Here is a 16792-nt window from a genome sequence, read left to right on the forward strand (position 1 = left end):
TTTAACATCTCCTTCTTCATCTTTATTTGACAATTGACATAATAAGCTTTTTTCCTCCTCAAAGCTGTCGTGGTCAAAGAATGAAGACATTTAACCCTCGGTTAATTGCGCTTTTAAAATAACGCCGTTGTCACCTGTCACCTGGGGTCTTTGAAAGCCCGAAAATTAAATGACATAAAAATGGCATACATTTATATATTTCTTAACTTTTTTCTGCTAATTATTGTTATTTATTTTAATATTAATAAGATTAAATCAAAAAATTAATTATATTTTGAATACTTATAACCAAAACTCACAATTTAAAAATAGAAGTCAAAAAGTTTCAAGTGGAAACCGTCAGATAGGAAAGTAAAAAAAAAATCAACATAGTTTTAAAATTGTGGTAAAACGTGTAGTTAACTGAAATAATAGTTAAATTTCCTATAACTTAGATTGAAATTTAAAAAGCTTAGTCCAAATAACATATAAACTATTGAATGTTAAACATTGACAAATTTTCAGCACCAAAACCTTGTTTATTTTATATATTTCCTGTTCTAATACTTTAAACGTATGGTAAATATACCGACAATTAGAGTCTGGCTAGCGAAAGATGAGACTGCAAAAAGGCGGCAAATTCAAAAAATCTACGTATGGCAACCTTGTCTATAGTCGGAATTATAGTTTTGATACTTAATTATTTATGACAATAATATCATATTTTAGTTTGGATAACTCATTTCAAGAATAAGTTTATTGTTGTTGTTTACTTAAATTTTATTTTGCAATACATTTCATTGTGTTTTGTTTTTGACGACAATTTTTGCATGTTTTTGTCGGAATATTAAAACTTCTTTAATACTTACCGTACATCATGAAATATATTACAAAATATAATTTAACCAAACAATTATCTTAATTTTCTTAAACTAAATTGTCACTACTCTTTCTAAGTTTAAATATAATTTAATTTAAATGTTAAATAATTTCCTATATTATATTATTACTCGCAAGCATCATAGATTGTATTAATTATACTCAAATATGTTTATTTAATACATACTTGTACATGCCTGAAACTAGTAACCCCCCCTTGCAAGTTGATTAAAAACCAAGGATTATGGGGAGATGAAAAAACAACACAGAAAATCAAAGGTTGCGGATTTTTTTTTCGCATTTTATATAAACATTCGAAAGGTTTTTGTACATTTACGTTTACGTTTATTTACAATTGACTAAAATATATAGGTGTCATTTTGTTTGACAACTTTTTGCCATCTTGTTGGTAGGGACAGCGACAAGTGGTTTTGGCAGTCCTCTTGTGATGTCAACCTGACACTGCCTAAGGAATCCTACAGCGATTGAAACAGGTGGAAATCTGAAGGTGCAAGGTCAGGACTATACGGCCGATGCATTGACACCTCCCAGCCAAACTCCCGTAACCACACGCCTTTATTTATATGGCCTTCTTTTTTAATCCTTTTTAGGGTACAAACACTGACATCTGAAAATATGTTCATATATAAAGTTAGCATTCAATAATAAGGTTGCTTTCAGGTATTTTTTTTTTGGTAACGTTAGGGTCTTACCGGTCTAAGAAGAAATCTCATCAGGGAACTGATTTTGTCTTTATAAACTCTTCTTGGAACATTATAATATCTCATAATTTATTTATGCTTAATATTTTAACTTGCATAACTGAATCCTTTGCATTATTCATGTTACCTGCAAAACAATAAATTCAATTACATGATAAATAATAATGATTTTAATTAATTGTAATTGAAAGTATCAAAATCTTTTACCTGTACTTACCAATGCACTGGGATATTTCATGTAAACAATCTTGTTTTTGTTTAAAAATTGCATCCTTTTCACTTATTTTTTGTTCGTATTTACTAATCATAGCTAAAAGCAGTTTTCGCAAATCTCTTTTCAAAGTTTTCGTCACGTTTAAATTAGAAAATCACGTAAACCACAGAAATATTTTTCACTTTGACACATAAACAACAGATGCTATAGGTGACACTGACGTTAATGACAGTGTTACCATAATCAGTTTTGGAATAAAAAGCCAGTCTCATCTTTCGCTAGCCAGACTCTAGCTTCTAATCATCACCAAAAAATAATCATCATCATTTTGGTCTACATACCAAAATAATATGCATTTCTGGGAAAGTGCGTCTAAAACTTCTTGTAAGCGATATAAAACCAATAAGAACCAACACACGTACATTTTAATTAATTTATTGTTAAAATACAAGGAAAATCATAAAAGAAATCCATTTCTGTGTGAAAACTGTATGGAAATATCAAATTAAATTTAGTTACGTGGTTGGTCACCTGGGGTCTTTAAAAACCCCAGCGTGAATAAACACATCTGTAACACACAATACATGCACGCGAGCTCAGATGAGTGGCAATTATATCGAAATATAATTCCTTTTAGGAAGCTACCTAAAGAGCGGAGTTGCTACGATTAATTTAAATATAGTTTTTTCTCGTTTTCGCAAGCTCTGGGCTTTTAAAGACCCCACGCGACCAACCGAGGGTTAAGTTAGTGATGTTGATGATTTTCATAATTTATATAACATCTCGCGTCCAAATACCAAGCTGGAAAAATAAAGTACCGTAGCAAAAGTGTCATGCATTTAAAATCATAATGCATCTCGGGAAAAACCATAAACCTAAGTATATATATTATTAAGTCTATGGGAAAAACGTTTTAACGTTAAAAATATATAGAACATTATTAAATTGCTTTTGCCAAGATATTCTAATAAAAAAAAACAAAAATAGTCTATGTTTTTTTTTATTTGACATTTCAAATCAAACTTGAGTCTTGACGTTTCCATACCAGGGTTGCCAGATTGGGCGACAAGTAGCCAATTGGGCTATTTTGCGGTCCTCCGCGGCTACAAAAAATTTGGAATGGCGACTTATCGCCTGTTGGGCGACACGGTTTTTTACTTATCGCCTATTGGGCTACTACCTACTATTGTATTTTCGTGAACGCGGCCATAATATCAACGAACGCAGCGATGCATTGTCTATGCGCGGCCACTTTCACTCATAATCTGTGGTTCGCCGCGTGGGTGGCTGTTGAATATCATTCTGTTCAGGAGCAGAGAGAGCTCCGGTAGGAGTGTAAGTGTTCTGTGAGAGAGAGGCAGTAGATATCATAGATAATCTATACTAATATTATAAATGCGAAAGTATCTCTGTCTGTCTGTCTGTCTCGCTTTCACGCCAAAACTACCGAACCGATTGTAATGAAATTTTGTATACAGATAGTCTAAAGCCTGAGAAAGGACATAGGCTACTTTTTTACTGGAAAAAAGGGTTGTAAGAGGGTGAAAATAAGAAAATTTGTTCAAATTATGTTAGTTCCAAAAATTCATACTAGATGGCGCCTTACGTCTCTTACATCGCGCTAACGCTTGCCCAACATCTTTCTATAAGAGGTGGTATCATCGTGAATTTGAGTTTCGATTTTTTTCGATTGTTATTTCTTTTTTACATTATTTAATAAGTCAGTACTTTATATTATATTATATATACAGTGACGTAACCTTAAACCTATCAATGATAAAAAGTTTATGGGTAAAGTTGTGTAATTGGAGGGCTAAATAAGCTTTAAAATTTGGCATAATATATTATAAAGTTTAATTAAAAAAAATAAAATATTATGTGCACACTGCACAGCTGTTTTGATATAAGGGGTACCAGGGTTTTTTTTATAAAAGCTTTAGACACCAATTTTGTTGACATCGCGCGCTATAAACTGAAGTCCACGCGGACGAAGTCGCGGGCAACAGCTAGTACATATATATACTGAGTAGATATGTTGGATCTTAATTTGCTCGACACCATCCAACTTTTTGCAGCAGATGACGATTAATATGCATAAAACATTTTTTATTTGTAAATACATAATTTTAAAATAAATAAGTACTATGAATTATAGATTTTCATTGCTAAATGTCACTTTTATAGTTGGGAAAAAAACCCCAAAAAATAAAAACAACTCGTTACCACTAATGCAAATTTACAAGTATCCAATTAAACCAAGAATCTTATGTTATATTATATAAGCTTCTTGAATTAAACGAAGCAAGTCTCCTTAAAATATTGATAAAATTACATGTGAATACTTATCTCTAATGTAATAGAACAGTAGCATATAATATTATTCATACGTTTTATTGACATTACGTTTAATTACCGTGTTTCTTTTTTATTGGGCTACTTTGGGCTATCTTTTTATCGCGAAGTGGCGATTTGATCGGTCTTTGATCTGGCAACCCTGTTCCATACTTTTCAAAATTCTTTCTTGTTTTGACTTGTGTCCAACATGGTGAGTTTTTCAAGTGAAATTGTGTAAAATCGGTTTGAATCACAGACATGTATCGTTATAAGCAAGATTTCAAGTGTTTTTAGTTCAGCAGAAACCTGTGCGGTTTCAATTAAACTCGTATTTTTTGCATTCTTGTCTGGAAAACGTCTCATCTTTACACTTTTAGAAAACCGAAATTCCTTACTAAATAAACCGAAATTGAAGTACGATGTCTCAAGAAAGTGCGTTATATTTGTAGTAGATGTTCCATCTCTGTAAAGCGACAAATATTATGCCGCAAAAACATTTCTGTGTCAACAATTTTGTGTAACGTATAGGTTATAATCGTGTACTTACTTGTTTTTAGGCTCGTGGACCGAAGAAGCATTTGAAGCGTTTAAACGCGCCCAAAGCATGGATGTTGGACAAATTGGGGGGTGTGTACGCACCTCGTCCATCCACCGGCCCACACAAACTCCGGGAGTGCTTGCCTCTCGTCATCTTCTTGAGAAACAGGCTGAAGTATGCCCTTACTGGAAATGAAGTATTAAAGATCGTGAAGCAGAGACTGATCAAAGTTGACGGAAAGGTCCGAACAGACCCTACCTACCCTGCTGGATTCATGGGTAAGTGATTTGAGTTTTGTTTGTTCTATCACAGTCACAAATGTGTTATATAGCTGTAGTAAGGTATGTAGCTAAAGTGTAGGCGGCATTTTTGATGTGAAGTGATGCCTAATTATTTTGAAAACAGTTATAACCTAATATTTATAAGCAATGGAAAGCCAAAAATACTGTTGTGTGGTCATTTCATACATAGTTTTATAAATCCCTTAATTCTAGGTGCTATTCTGAAATCAGGCTGTATAAAATAATAAAAACTTTACTGAGCTACGGCTACTGCCCCTCTTATATTTTAATAAGTTTGTAGTCATAGCTGCAAGTAAAAAAAAACATGACAAATCTCTTAACCTAAACAACAACAAACTTTATTTTTCAGATGTGGTTTCGATTGAGAAGACCAATGAGTTGTTCCGTCTTATCTACGACGTTAAGGGACGTTTCACAATCCACAGGATTACCCCAGAGGAGGCTAAGGTAAAAATAAAACAACAAACAAGTAAAACAGTTCTCAGCAATAAAATTTTTCAATACTAAACATTGACAATAATATTAATTCAATAATAGTTAGAAAGTAATGTTACAAAAAAAATGAAAAATTTGCCCAAAAAGTATCAAGTTTATTCAAATACGAGCTTTTGCCTGCGGCTTTGCTTGCGTTAGCAAGTATTATTACAAACTTTCATCCCCTATTTTTACCCCTTAGGTATCAAAATCCTTTCTTAACGGATGCCTTCGTCATAACATCTACGTGCATGCCAATATATATATATATATATATATATATATATACACAAGTGGATTTCGTTAGTAACGACTTCGGTTGTAACGACATTTTGCTTATAGCGACGCCAAACTTACGCCCCTTGAATTTAAAGCATACTTTCGCAAGAAATTCTTTCGGAAATAGCGACTTCGGATGTAGCGACGATTTCGGGTGTAGCGACTTTTTTTATGAACCCTTTATGACCGGTTCCTAGAAATCCCATGCGGACATTGCGACTCAGTCGACAAAGGCGCAAAGACGCGTTAATAAAACCATTAAGCTTTCTTATCCTTTACGTTCACAGATGTTCAAACAAATCGACGGGTGCAAAGTAAAAAGAGTCATCTACAAAACAGCAACTTTTCAGGAGAGCGCATAATAGGAAAAAATGCTCCCATTTTGTCAATTTCCGATCAAATTTATTGAAATTTTCATCATTGTTTCATTATTTATTAATGAATCCACATGTATATTTAATTTCTTCTAATTATGTTTAATTTACGAGATATTGTAGTTGTCTGCATCTACATTGCGCTTGAAAATATGACAACTGAGTTAACTACCACTTGGTCGTTTCTACGTGGGAATTAAAAATTATATTTATTAAAGTATTTTTACCGATTACTAGTACGATTATCAGTAACTACGTAAAGTGTAACACTTTATATTATTAAAATTATTATTAAAAATAAGTTATATTATTAAAATATGTAGTTAAACGTTTTACATCTTAAACACACCAAGTTCAGAACATAATTGCGTAGATATCTTTTTCTACGTTGTCGATTCGGTGTACAAGGTAACGATTAGGTACACGATTTAGAAGGAAGTTAAAATATGAAATACTAGCTTTTGCTCGCGGCTTCGCTCGCGTGGAATTTGAAAATCGCGTAAATTGCAAATATTCCCGTATAAGCTCCCTTAGAAACATGATGTTTTTCCAAGACCAAAAGTAGCCTATGTTACTTTTCATCCTTTCAATTAAGTTTATGCCAAAAAACAATACGATTTGTTTCTTCGTTAGAGCGTGAAGGAAGGACAAACAAACAAATAAATAAATAAACATATTTTCCCATTTATAATATTAGTATGGATATACTTAGGAATCATTCATTTACTTTTGTAAAAATCGTATTTTCTCACAACAAAAATGAAATTCTGTGTCAATACTTTAATTATTTTAAAGTAATTTAAAAATTATTCAGTATCATTATCAGTACAGGAACTATGTTGTGAATTATTATAATTTAGGCAGAGGCTTATTAAGTCTTTGTACTTGGCACTTGTAAGCATGATGGGTTCATTATAACATCATAAGCATCGCCGGACGTTTTACACCATCGGAGGGGTGCATACGATTTTTCAGAACACAAAATGAAATTTTATTTCAACGATTTCTCAATTGCTTCTCGTGATCACAGAGATCCCAAAACCGGTCAAAGATAAGTTAATAGAAAAACTTCGCGAGAACTTGCAAATGCCGGGATATGATGTTACGCAGGTTGCAATTTACCATTTCTGGACTGATGTAATTGTTTACCTAAATTTTGTCGTAATTTACGTCTCGTATCAATACACGTGTCTTTATTTCTCAATCGCCTTTTCTTTAGATCAATATTTAACTGACGTCTTTTTCTACCGTTTAACGAGGAAGGCGTAGAACATTCACTTGATGCCTCCACTGCCAAAGAAGCATCAATGGTGTTGTCTATAGAAGATTTAAAGTTTGAGAGGGACAATATACTCGATGGCCTGCTTGAGTTAATAAACTCAAGCAGAGAATCTATATGAGATCAAAGTATCTGTTTAATAAAAAAGAATATATAATATTTTGATCTAATACTGATAATGGACGCGGCGGACTTGAAGTGATGAACTGTATTCTGAGGGTGTTGGCGTATTTGTTAATTTGCTGAGATCGACAAATTTTCAAAATCATTTTATATTTCAGACTGAGAGTGAACTGGTGTGACTGGCCTAGAGTATTCAGATCATGGGGACTTATCTTACAAAGTTAACTTATATTCATTTGTCTTCATCGGTGACACATCAAGGTTTTCTATAAGATGTTCAATAATTTCATCGGGCAACACAGTATTTTGCTCGATAAATCTATCACTTATGTTCTGGAAACTTTCAACTTCTTTAAAAAGTCGTTTTGGACTTTCTGAACATGAAAAAACAGTAAAAAATAACAGTAACAAATTAGAAGTCAATTAATATAGCTAACAATAAGAATTAACATAAATAGGTACTCATAAACATAATAAACAATACTAATTTGCAAAAGTAAATTGAGACATCTAAATCACAATCGCAACGTAGAAAAAGCTATATGGCAGATAGCCGCTTATGCCGCATAACATGACCCCCGCGCGTCCCGCGTATAGACGACCAGCGGTAGTTATCCGCATCTACATCGTGCAATTTCACAAAACAAGAGTAGATGTCTTCTTTTACGTGACAAAAGTACCAAAAATAAGGTGATATTTGAATTTTTGTTTTTGGTATGTTGTAGAACATGATATTTTAAGCTAGTTTCTACAAAAAAACGAAAAACTCAAAATTGCAGATGACTTTTTTTACTTTGCACCCGTCGAAATGTTAAGCATGTTTCTTTATCTTGTGAATATGGCTCCTAGACGTAAATTTACAACCAATTATTACAATTATTATCAGCGTAAGCAATCGTTGTGGATTGTAAAAATTATATGAATATTGACATATGTGAAGTGAAGGCTAAAATAATTTAGATTTAGAAGGAATTGTGAAAATAGAATACACTCTACAGCGTGCACAAAAAACTAAACTTAAACAGTGCACTATCATACGTTTTTCAATAAAACCCATGTACTTATAATAATACTTAAATAAATAATAAGTAAATATGTACATATTGTTGTATTTGTTTTTTTATTATTTCGGATATTGAGACTTCTGGATATAGCGACGACATTAACATGGTCCCTTCGGCGTCGTTACATCCGAAATATACTGTATTGCAATAATGCATAAAACATCTTGAAGAAAGAAATAAATTAATGAAATGACAAACAGCAAGTTTCGGAGATTTAACTCGGAAACCTGGTGATTTTTCCCACCATAACATAATGTATTTTGTGACCAGACAAATGAAATTGATGAAAACAACAAACAATAAATTTTCAACAGTCTCAGTATTGAACTTGCTCATTACAGAGCTGCAGGCAAGTTTTTTGCACTTGCAATGCAACGTTTTGCTAGTTTCAAGTTGTTGGTGCCTAATCCACTCTGTGTGCTCTTTTTGTGTTAATTTTTTTTTTTAATGAAATAAGATGGCAAACGAGCAAACGGGTCACCTGATGGAAAGCAACTTCCATCGCCCATGGACACTCGCAGCATCAGAAGAGCTGCAGGTGCGTTGCCGGCCTTTTAAGAGGGAATAGGGTAATAGGGGAGGGTAGGGAAGGGAATAGGGTAGAGGATTGGGCCTCCGGTAAACTCACTCACTCGGCGAAACACAGCGCAAGCGCTGTTTCACGCCGGTTTTCTGTGAGAACGTGGTATTTCTCCGGTCGAGCCGGCCCATTCGTGCCGAAGCATGGCTCTCCCACGTATAAATTCAAGCAGATAAAAACTATTTACATTTTAATTCCAGTACAAGCTGTGCAAGGTCCGTCAAGTCGGCACCGGGCCCAAGAACGTGCCTTACCTGGTGACGCACGACGGACGCACCATCCGCTACCCCGACCCCCTCATCAAGGTGAACGACTCCATCCAGCTGGATATTGCCACATCCAAGATCATGGACTTCATCAAGTTTGAGTCTGGTGAGCCCCCTTTTTATACTTCTGCTGTAATCACAGACATAGATCAAGATAGATAATGCATGTGTATGTACTTTGCGTGCCATAATGTGTTCCCAAACGTTGAGCAATGCTTGTCTTTCGAAAGTCTGTTCGTTCGTTTGCTATCGGAATCGGACGTCAAATGGAATTTTAAAAATACCTAAATGCCTAATTGTGCTGTTAGACCTGGGGCCAGTGACAGTTTTTCATGACCAAGTCCCTCCCAACTGAAACTTCGTAAAATGAATAAGGGACTTATACTATGAATACTAGCAACCGTCAGCTGCGACTCCGTGGGTGGGGTGGGCACTGGTCAGTGGCAGCCTCCAACCCATGAAAAAAATATTTAGTCATTTCCTCTCATTTGAATTCAAATACATTATACTCCACTCGGGCTAACTTGTCGCTAGCGGTCATTGTCTCCCTGTCAAAAACTTGTCATTTTCCATATAAAACCGCGATTGACAATATCTGACACTTCATTGTCAATCGTGGTTTATATGGAAAATGACAAGTTATTGACAGGGAGTCAACGACCACTAGCGACAAGTTAGCCCTAGTGGAGTATATCAGAGTATAGTTTATGTAGTATTTTGAAAGAAAAACATAGTTTTATGTACACTATGCATTGTACAAAGTTTCGTCCGGGAGGAAATCATTGACCAAAAATTTACCTGGCTCCAGGGCCATGTATTGAGCTTCAGAAATATAGGCCTAGATAATGGATTGGTACGTAACAGTAGGTAGGAAAAAAGTGGCACACTCATTTTCATACAAATGGAGGGACATGCGGTATCTATCTTGATTTGTCTGTGGCTGTAATTTATATTAATATGTGGAAGTGTGTGCAACAGTAGGTAGGAAAAAAGTGGCACACTCATTTTCATACAAATGGAGGGACATGCGGTATCTATCTTGATTTATGTCTGTGGCTGTAATTTATATTAATATGTGGAAGTGTGTGCAGTGTGGATGGGTGAAAATACTGGATAAATTTTGTTGAAATTTGGCACAGACGAAGATCGCGCTATTTTGCGCATTTAATGTCATGGAATGTTTACAAAATTGAAATCAAAGGATACCCTATTTCATAAGCTAGACCATTTGCTGGTCTATAACTTTTGACTATCAAATTGCAGGCAACCTGTGCATGATCACGGGAGGTCGTAACTTGGGGCGAGTGGGCACGATCGTGTCCCGCGAACGCCACCCGGGATCCTTCGACATTGTACACATCAAGGACTCCACGGGACACACCTTCGCCACTAGGTGAGATTAATATTGTTTTTATCCGACACTAGCAGATTTGACATAGCTACCTCAGATCCTGTCCACACGGCACGCTGCGTCGTCGAAACGCACACATGACGGACAGCAGCCCTCGAGACGAAGCGGGTGTTGACGTTAAGACTGCTTCGTAATAACGCTGCGATGACGCAGCGCCCGTGTGGCCGGCTATGCGTCAAACGGTAACGCAACGTGCCGTGTGGACTGGCTCTTAGGCTGTCTTCACACTAGCATTTGTCCAGCGTAGGCGTTCGATGAACGTATGCGCAACGCAGACACCGCGACAATGCGGCGCGTGCGTCATGCGTATTCAGATAGGAAGTGAACAAACAAGTGGTTGAATTTTTTTTCTGATTAGAAAGCTTAGAGCGAATCCTCATTGCATTATTGAGTTGCGTTGTCAGAAACGAATGTCGTAATTGGTGGGTCTATTGCATGTTATTGGCAGACACACACACGTGCGCCCATTGCTCCTTCAGTTTCGCCGTACGATCTTTAGGCTGCCTTTCCACCAGAGCTGAATGGAGCTGTGTTGTGAGGAATGTGTTTTTTAAAACCAATAGAATCACTTCATTGACATGACTTTGCCATGATATCACTCAGCGCGGCGAAGCGATGCTAATGCTCAGCTCTGGTGGAAACGCAGCCTAAAGCTGTGTTTGTCCAATACTTAATATATTTTTTAAATTCCAGGTTGAACAACGTATTCATCATCGGCAAGGGCACAAAGGCGTACATCTCGCTGCCCCGCGGCAAGGGTATCCGTCTCACCATCGCCGAGGAGAGAGACAAGCGCATCGCTGCCAAGGTCGCCTCGCAGTGAATATAGTGTAAACACATATAGACGTTTCATTTCACTACCTGCATCATGATGTTATGGGGCTTACTAGTAATCTGTGTTATAGGCATAGCTGGGCACCGTTAATCAAATAGTTAACTTCGTTAATCGTTAATCCGTTAAAAAAAATGTTAGCTTCGTTAAACGTTAAAGCGTTACATTTCTGACGAATTAACGCAAGTTAACGTTAATCGTTAATATGTAATATGGCCTTGTAACTTATATCATTGCATAAGGCTGCGTTTCCACTGAAGCGGAGCGGAGCTTAGCGGTGCCGAATTGACCAATCACCATGCTCGAAATATTCGCTGTCATTCCGCTGGAATAGCACGATTGGTCAATTCGGGCACCGCTAAGCTCCGCTCCGCTTCAGTTAAAACGCAGCCTTAGTGTACGTACAAAACCTGTTGGTTAAAGCGCTGTGGTTGTTGCAACTACGTAAAAAGGGTTTTTAAATAACGTTTTTAGTAAAGGAAATGTCATTATTTAAGTATAATATACGCAAAGGTATATCAGTACACAATTTGAAAAATTCTGCTCGATAGAAAAAAATCTCAAAGATGACTGTGATAACGCTGTTTTTCATAATTAAATCATTTTATGGCGAAATTACACACTTTCTAAAAAAACAAAAAATGTAGTATATGTGTCGTAACCTAACGTAAACGATTTGATAAATTTGATTTGTGTAATACTAAAAACAAAAGGTTTTTACTCCTATTTTCTATTATCAAGGCACGCGGCGAGCGCGTAACCGCCACTGTACAATCGATATTCGTACTGACAGACATTAAGACGCTGACAACTGCCAATGACCTTGAGGATTCGCATTTCTAAGCCACGCCCCCTAATTGTCCGATAAGACAGCGCCAGCTTTGCTAGCGGCTAAACCGGGAACTTCTAAAAGATAGGTTTGATTAATATTGAGCTGTCGCATAGAGATTTCAATAGATGGCGCGTAATAAATAAATACTATGTACTATACTTCCGTGAGCGAACTATAAGAGTGCGGAAGATTAGTGCAGAATGCAGATAGAACGGAGCACAGCGGAGAGGTAATATTAACGCACTTGAAAATAAACTTTATAATCATTAAACTAAAGTGCATAAATGCTTGAACCTTACAAAAAATGCACGTTTGTCCTCGAGGATACGCGAGAATCTTTAAAAGTTTGAAGTCGATATTATACTGATTCGTTATGTCTATTGTGGTAGTAATGTAAGCCATACACGTTACGCAGGTAGACCGAAATGTGTGAGGGAATATACCTGTGCAGTTTTTTGGACCTGCGCAGGCGACCAGGTCCCACACACATACCGGTATACCTGTGCAGGCATACCTGCGTGCTGTACAGGTGGATCTCTCCCGTCCCCGGTAGACCGTAGCGTGTAAGGCTTACTTATGGTAAATAAAACACAGTTATTCTTTTATAATATACCTATTATATTATAAAATAATGACAAAACCCAACTGCGTAAAAACATTACTTAAATTTTTTTCATAAACATTTTTTCTATTACATTACAATTTACATTAAAATTACAATTACATAAAAGTACAGCAAGAAATAAAACAAAATTCAGGAATCGTTTTTTACTGTCCCGGCAAACGTTGCTTTGCCATAATATTATATTTACGATATTATTATTATTTTAATTAAGTGACTATAGGTAAGTATGTCACCATGGCAACGTTGATCGCTATCCCGTCGCACAAACTTAATGGTCGCCGTCAGTCTCAGGTTATAATAATTTACTATTATTTTTTCAACAAATGCACTTATCAATATATAAAGTACCCAGTAGCCGATTCTCAAACCTACTGAATATGCATAATATAATTTATATATATATATATACATAGCTGGGCACCGTTAATCAAATAGTTAACTTCGTTAATCGTTATTCCGTTAAAAAAAAAAGTTAGCTTCGTTAAACGTTAAAGCGTTACACTGCGGACGAATTAGCGCAAGTTAACGTTAATCGTTAATCCGTTAATATGTGTAATATGGCCTTGTTGTAACTTATATCATTGCGTTAGTGTACATACAAAACCTGTTGGTTTAAGGTTTTGGAAGTTAGCAGGTTAGGGACAAAACAAAATACTTCTATAATTATTGTATTCTAGGTAGAAATTACAATACAATAATTATCATAGATATAGTTTATTGTTATTATAAATCATTTGCATGTTGATAAAGAAGAGTGCAGTATAATTTAGTTAGGTAACTAAATTATACTGCACTCTTCTTTATCAACATGCAAAATATGATTTATAATAACAATAAACAAATCACTCTTTCTATAAGCATCGGCGCTGAGTAATAAAATGATAAAACGAAACAAATATCTTCTCACTCGCATGCGCCTGAAAATGTATATCTAGTATTATTTTTGTTTCGTCTGAACCTGTTTTCGCGCGGCGCCGCGGTGCCGTGCGGTAAATAGTAGGCATTGGATTAACGATTAACGGACTTCTGCATATTAACGGAAGTTAACCAGTCCGTTAATATTTTTAAAAGTTAACTTAAAAGTTAAACCGTTAATCAAAATGTTAACTTCGTTAATTAACGATTAACGGTTTAACGAGTTAATGCCCAGCTATGTATATATACATATATATATATATATATATATATATATATATATATATATATATATATATATATATATATATATATATAGTGTGTAACAAAAACAAGTGATAATACTTTAGGGTGTGTACGTGTTCCTTGTAGAGAGTTCACTGTGAAAGTAGCAGCTCTGAAAGACGATTTTTTTTTCTTTTGTATGAGCCAGGGCAAGTGTCACGAGTTTCTCCATACAAAAGAAAAAAAAATTACACAAATTTGACCCAAAGCGTGATCATGATGAAGTTATTAGAAAATTATTAGAAAACTTTGGCCGGGTGATAAAAAGAAGACCCAACACTGCAAGTGCTAACCTAGTAAAAGACATCTTTTATCAAACATGGCCAAGAAATTTAAAACAAGCAATAAGAGATTTAGAATTACAAGAAGGAATTAAAGTAAAGCCTTGCGGGCTATTTATAGATACAGACTTGCCATTTTTAGGAGCAACGCCCGATGGAATTTGCGATGAAAAAACTATTTTAGAAAATAAATGTCCCATCACAGCATATAACATTGGAGTAGACGCTGCTATAACACAACAAAAAGTTACATTTTGGAAAATAGATAAACAGGGCAAATTAAATATAGACAAAAATCACTCCTGGTTTTATAAGGTGCAAGGGCAGCTCCATATTTCAGGTTACGAATATTGCCTTATTATTATTGATAGGCATGTAATGGTCTTCATTTGAGTCACTATCAATTATCAATATTAGATTGCAAAGTATGCATAGAAATGTGAATTTTGAATTAAGGCCATCTTGCTTTTCACCTACTAGTTCTATGTCAGTTAAAGCACATCCAAGAGGACCATGATGAGAAATTTCTTGCAACCTCTTATAAAAATATGAAACACTTATAATTCTTCTTCCGACATCAGGTTTCTTCTGAGGAAGTGCAGTTTCAACAATAAGCTTTTCAGCATCACATTCAGCCTCCAAACTACATAGTCCAGTGTCATGGGTAATTTTTTCTTCCAGCCTGTAAGTAAGTTTATACTTTGAGACATCGAGATTAACAACAGTTTAAAAACTGGATCACCACAAAATTTCATAAATTAAAATGATTAACTTTTCGATTATTGGGAAATAGGAATAAGGATAAAATTATACAGAACTCAATATTTAAAAAAGCCTTTTGCTCGTTTGCCTTCTAATTTCATTAAAAAGGTATACTAAAAATTTTATTAGGCTAATACGCTGCACTCCGCAGTAGGGGTGGGTCGTTATGTGTTTTTTAACCGACGAAACAAGTTGTAACTGTACGACGCGGGCGCCCGGTAACGGTATGACGTCATATCACAATTTCGCCGCGCGGGCCCCATACAATAAACGTGATTTTTTGCTCTATCTCAATAACTGCAACAGGTAGGCACTTGAAATTTTCATCAAGGCCTTAATTATATATGTACTTTAATAATCAATAATAATATTATAATAAAATAAAAAATTAAGGGGGGCTCCTATACAAAAATCACAAATTTTGGCCTATTTTGCACTATAACGGTATGTGTATTCATAAGTGAGTCCGATTAGTAACATAATATAATATTATTATTAATTATTAAAGTACACATATAATTAAGGCCTCGGTGAAAATTTCAAGTGCCTACCTGTTGCCGTTATTGAGATAGAGCAAAAAATCACGTTTATTGTATAGGACCCGCGCGGAAAAATTGTGATATGACGTCACAAGCGGTCGCGGGACTGTTAGCGGGAATCGATATTTTTCGAAACTTTGAATGCCTATAAAATCAAAACTACAAGGTATTTTTGACTGCAACAAAAACTAGTGTATTTGTATACATACAGGCTTTACTGTGACAAAATTTCAAGCAATTTGGCATACCTAGTAACATTCTCAATTAAACCTTCCTGCCCAATTATTCCAGCGGGGCTAAAATGGTCGCTTTGTTGAATCATGAGACGAATCATAATATGATTCATTTCTCTAATATCGCAAAATGCAACTCTGCTTGCAATTCATTTTTGTATTTTTGCACTGATTTGACGTTTGTCAGTTTTGACAATTCATTTGCTGAATTGATTGAGAGGAATTGCTAAATATTACCATTTTAGCCCCGCAGGGCTTAGGTATAATTAGGAGAGCCCATTTAACCAAAAAATGGGTGTTATTTTTTTTTTAAATGACAATTATTTATCCCATTTAAAATCGTTGCAGAAAGGTCACTCGCGGCGCGGGGGAATGAAAGGGGGTGACGCCGGGATGAGGCGCGCGCGCGGGCCTATAGCCTATAGCCTTTTTTCAAATCGGACCAGTAGTTCCTGAGATTAGCGCGTTCAAACAAACAAACAAACTCTTCCCAATTATAATATTAGTATTGATATAAACTAATTAATATTTTTGCTAGGTAATCTGCGCGGAATTAGTTGGCCGCACATACCGGCGGCGCGGCCAACTAGTTCCGCGCGGACTATAGCAAACTCGCTGTCGCTCGCTAGGTCGACCGGTGCAGTGGGCGGCGGGCGCTAGCTGCGACTCC

General features: G+C 35.6%; 1 protein-coding gene across 1 annotated transcript; it reads left to right on the forward strand.

Moving 5' to 3' along the window:
- The first annotated feature begins 4294 nt into the window (after nucleotides 1-4294).
- LOC121730880 (40S ribosomal protein S4) lies at nucleotides 4295-11657 on the forward strand. The gene is made up of 6 exons (XM_042120086.1): nucleotides 4295-4339; nucleotides 4686-4944; nucleotides 5318-5415; nucleotides 9342-9513; nucleotides 10671-10800; nucleotides 11512-11657. Exons 1-6 carry the CDS (start codon nucleotides 4337-4339, stop codon nucleotides 11639-11641), a joined length of 792 nt encoding a protein of 263 aa, XP_041976020.1. The 5' UTR covers nucleotides 4295-4336; the 3' UTR covers nucleotides 11642-11657.
- The last annotated feature ends 5135 nt before the right edge of the window (nucleotides 11658-16792 follow it).

This window comes from Aricia agestis, chromosome 10 (assembly GCF_905147365.1).
Source record: "Aricia agestis chromosome 10, ilAriAges1.1, whole genome shotgun sequence".
In the NCBI taxonomy this organism is placed as follows: domain Eukaryota; kingdom Metazoa; phylum Arthropoda; class Insecta; order Lepidoptera; family Lycaenidae; genus Aricia; species Aricia agestis.

Bases quoted from the DNA above. Each gene is read 5' to 3' on its own strand.
- LOC121730880 (XM_042120086.1), top strand. The intron at 4,945-5,317 runs GTAAGTGATTTG...TTTATTTTTCAG, and splicing joins CTACCCTGCTGGATTCATGG to ATGTGGTTTCGATTGAGAAG. The intron at 10,801-11,511 runs GTGAGATTAATA...TTTAAATTCCAG, and splicing joins GGACACACCTTCGCCACTAG to GTTGAACAACGTATTCATCA.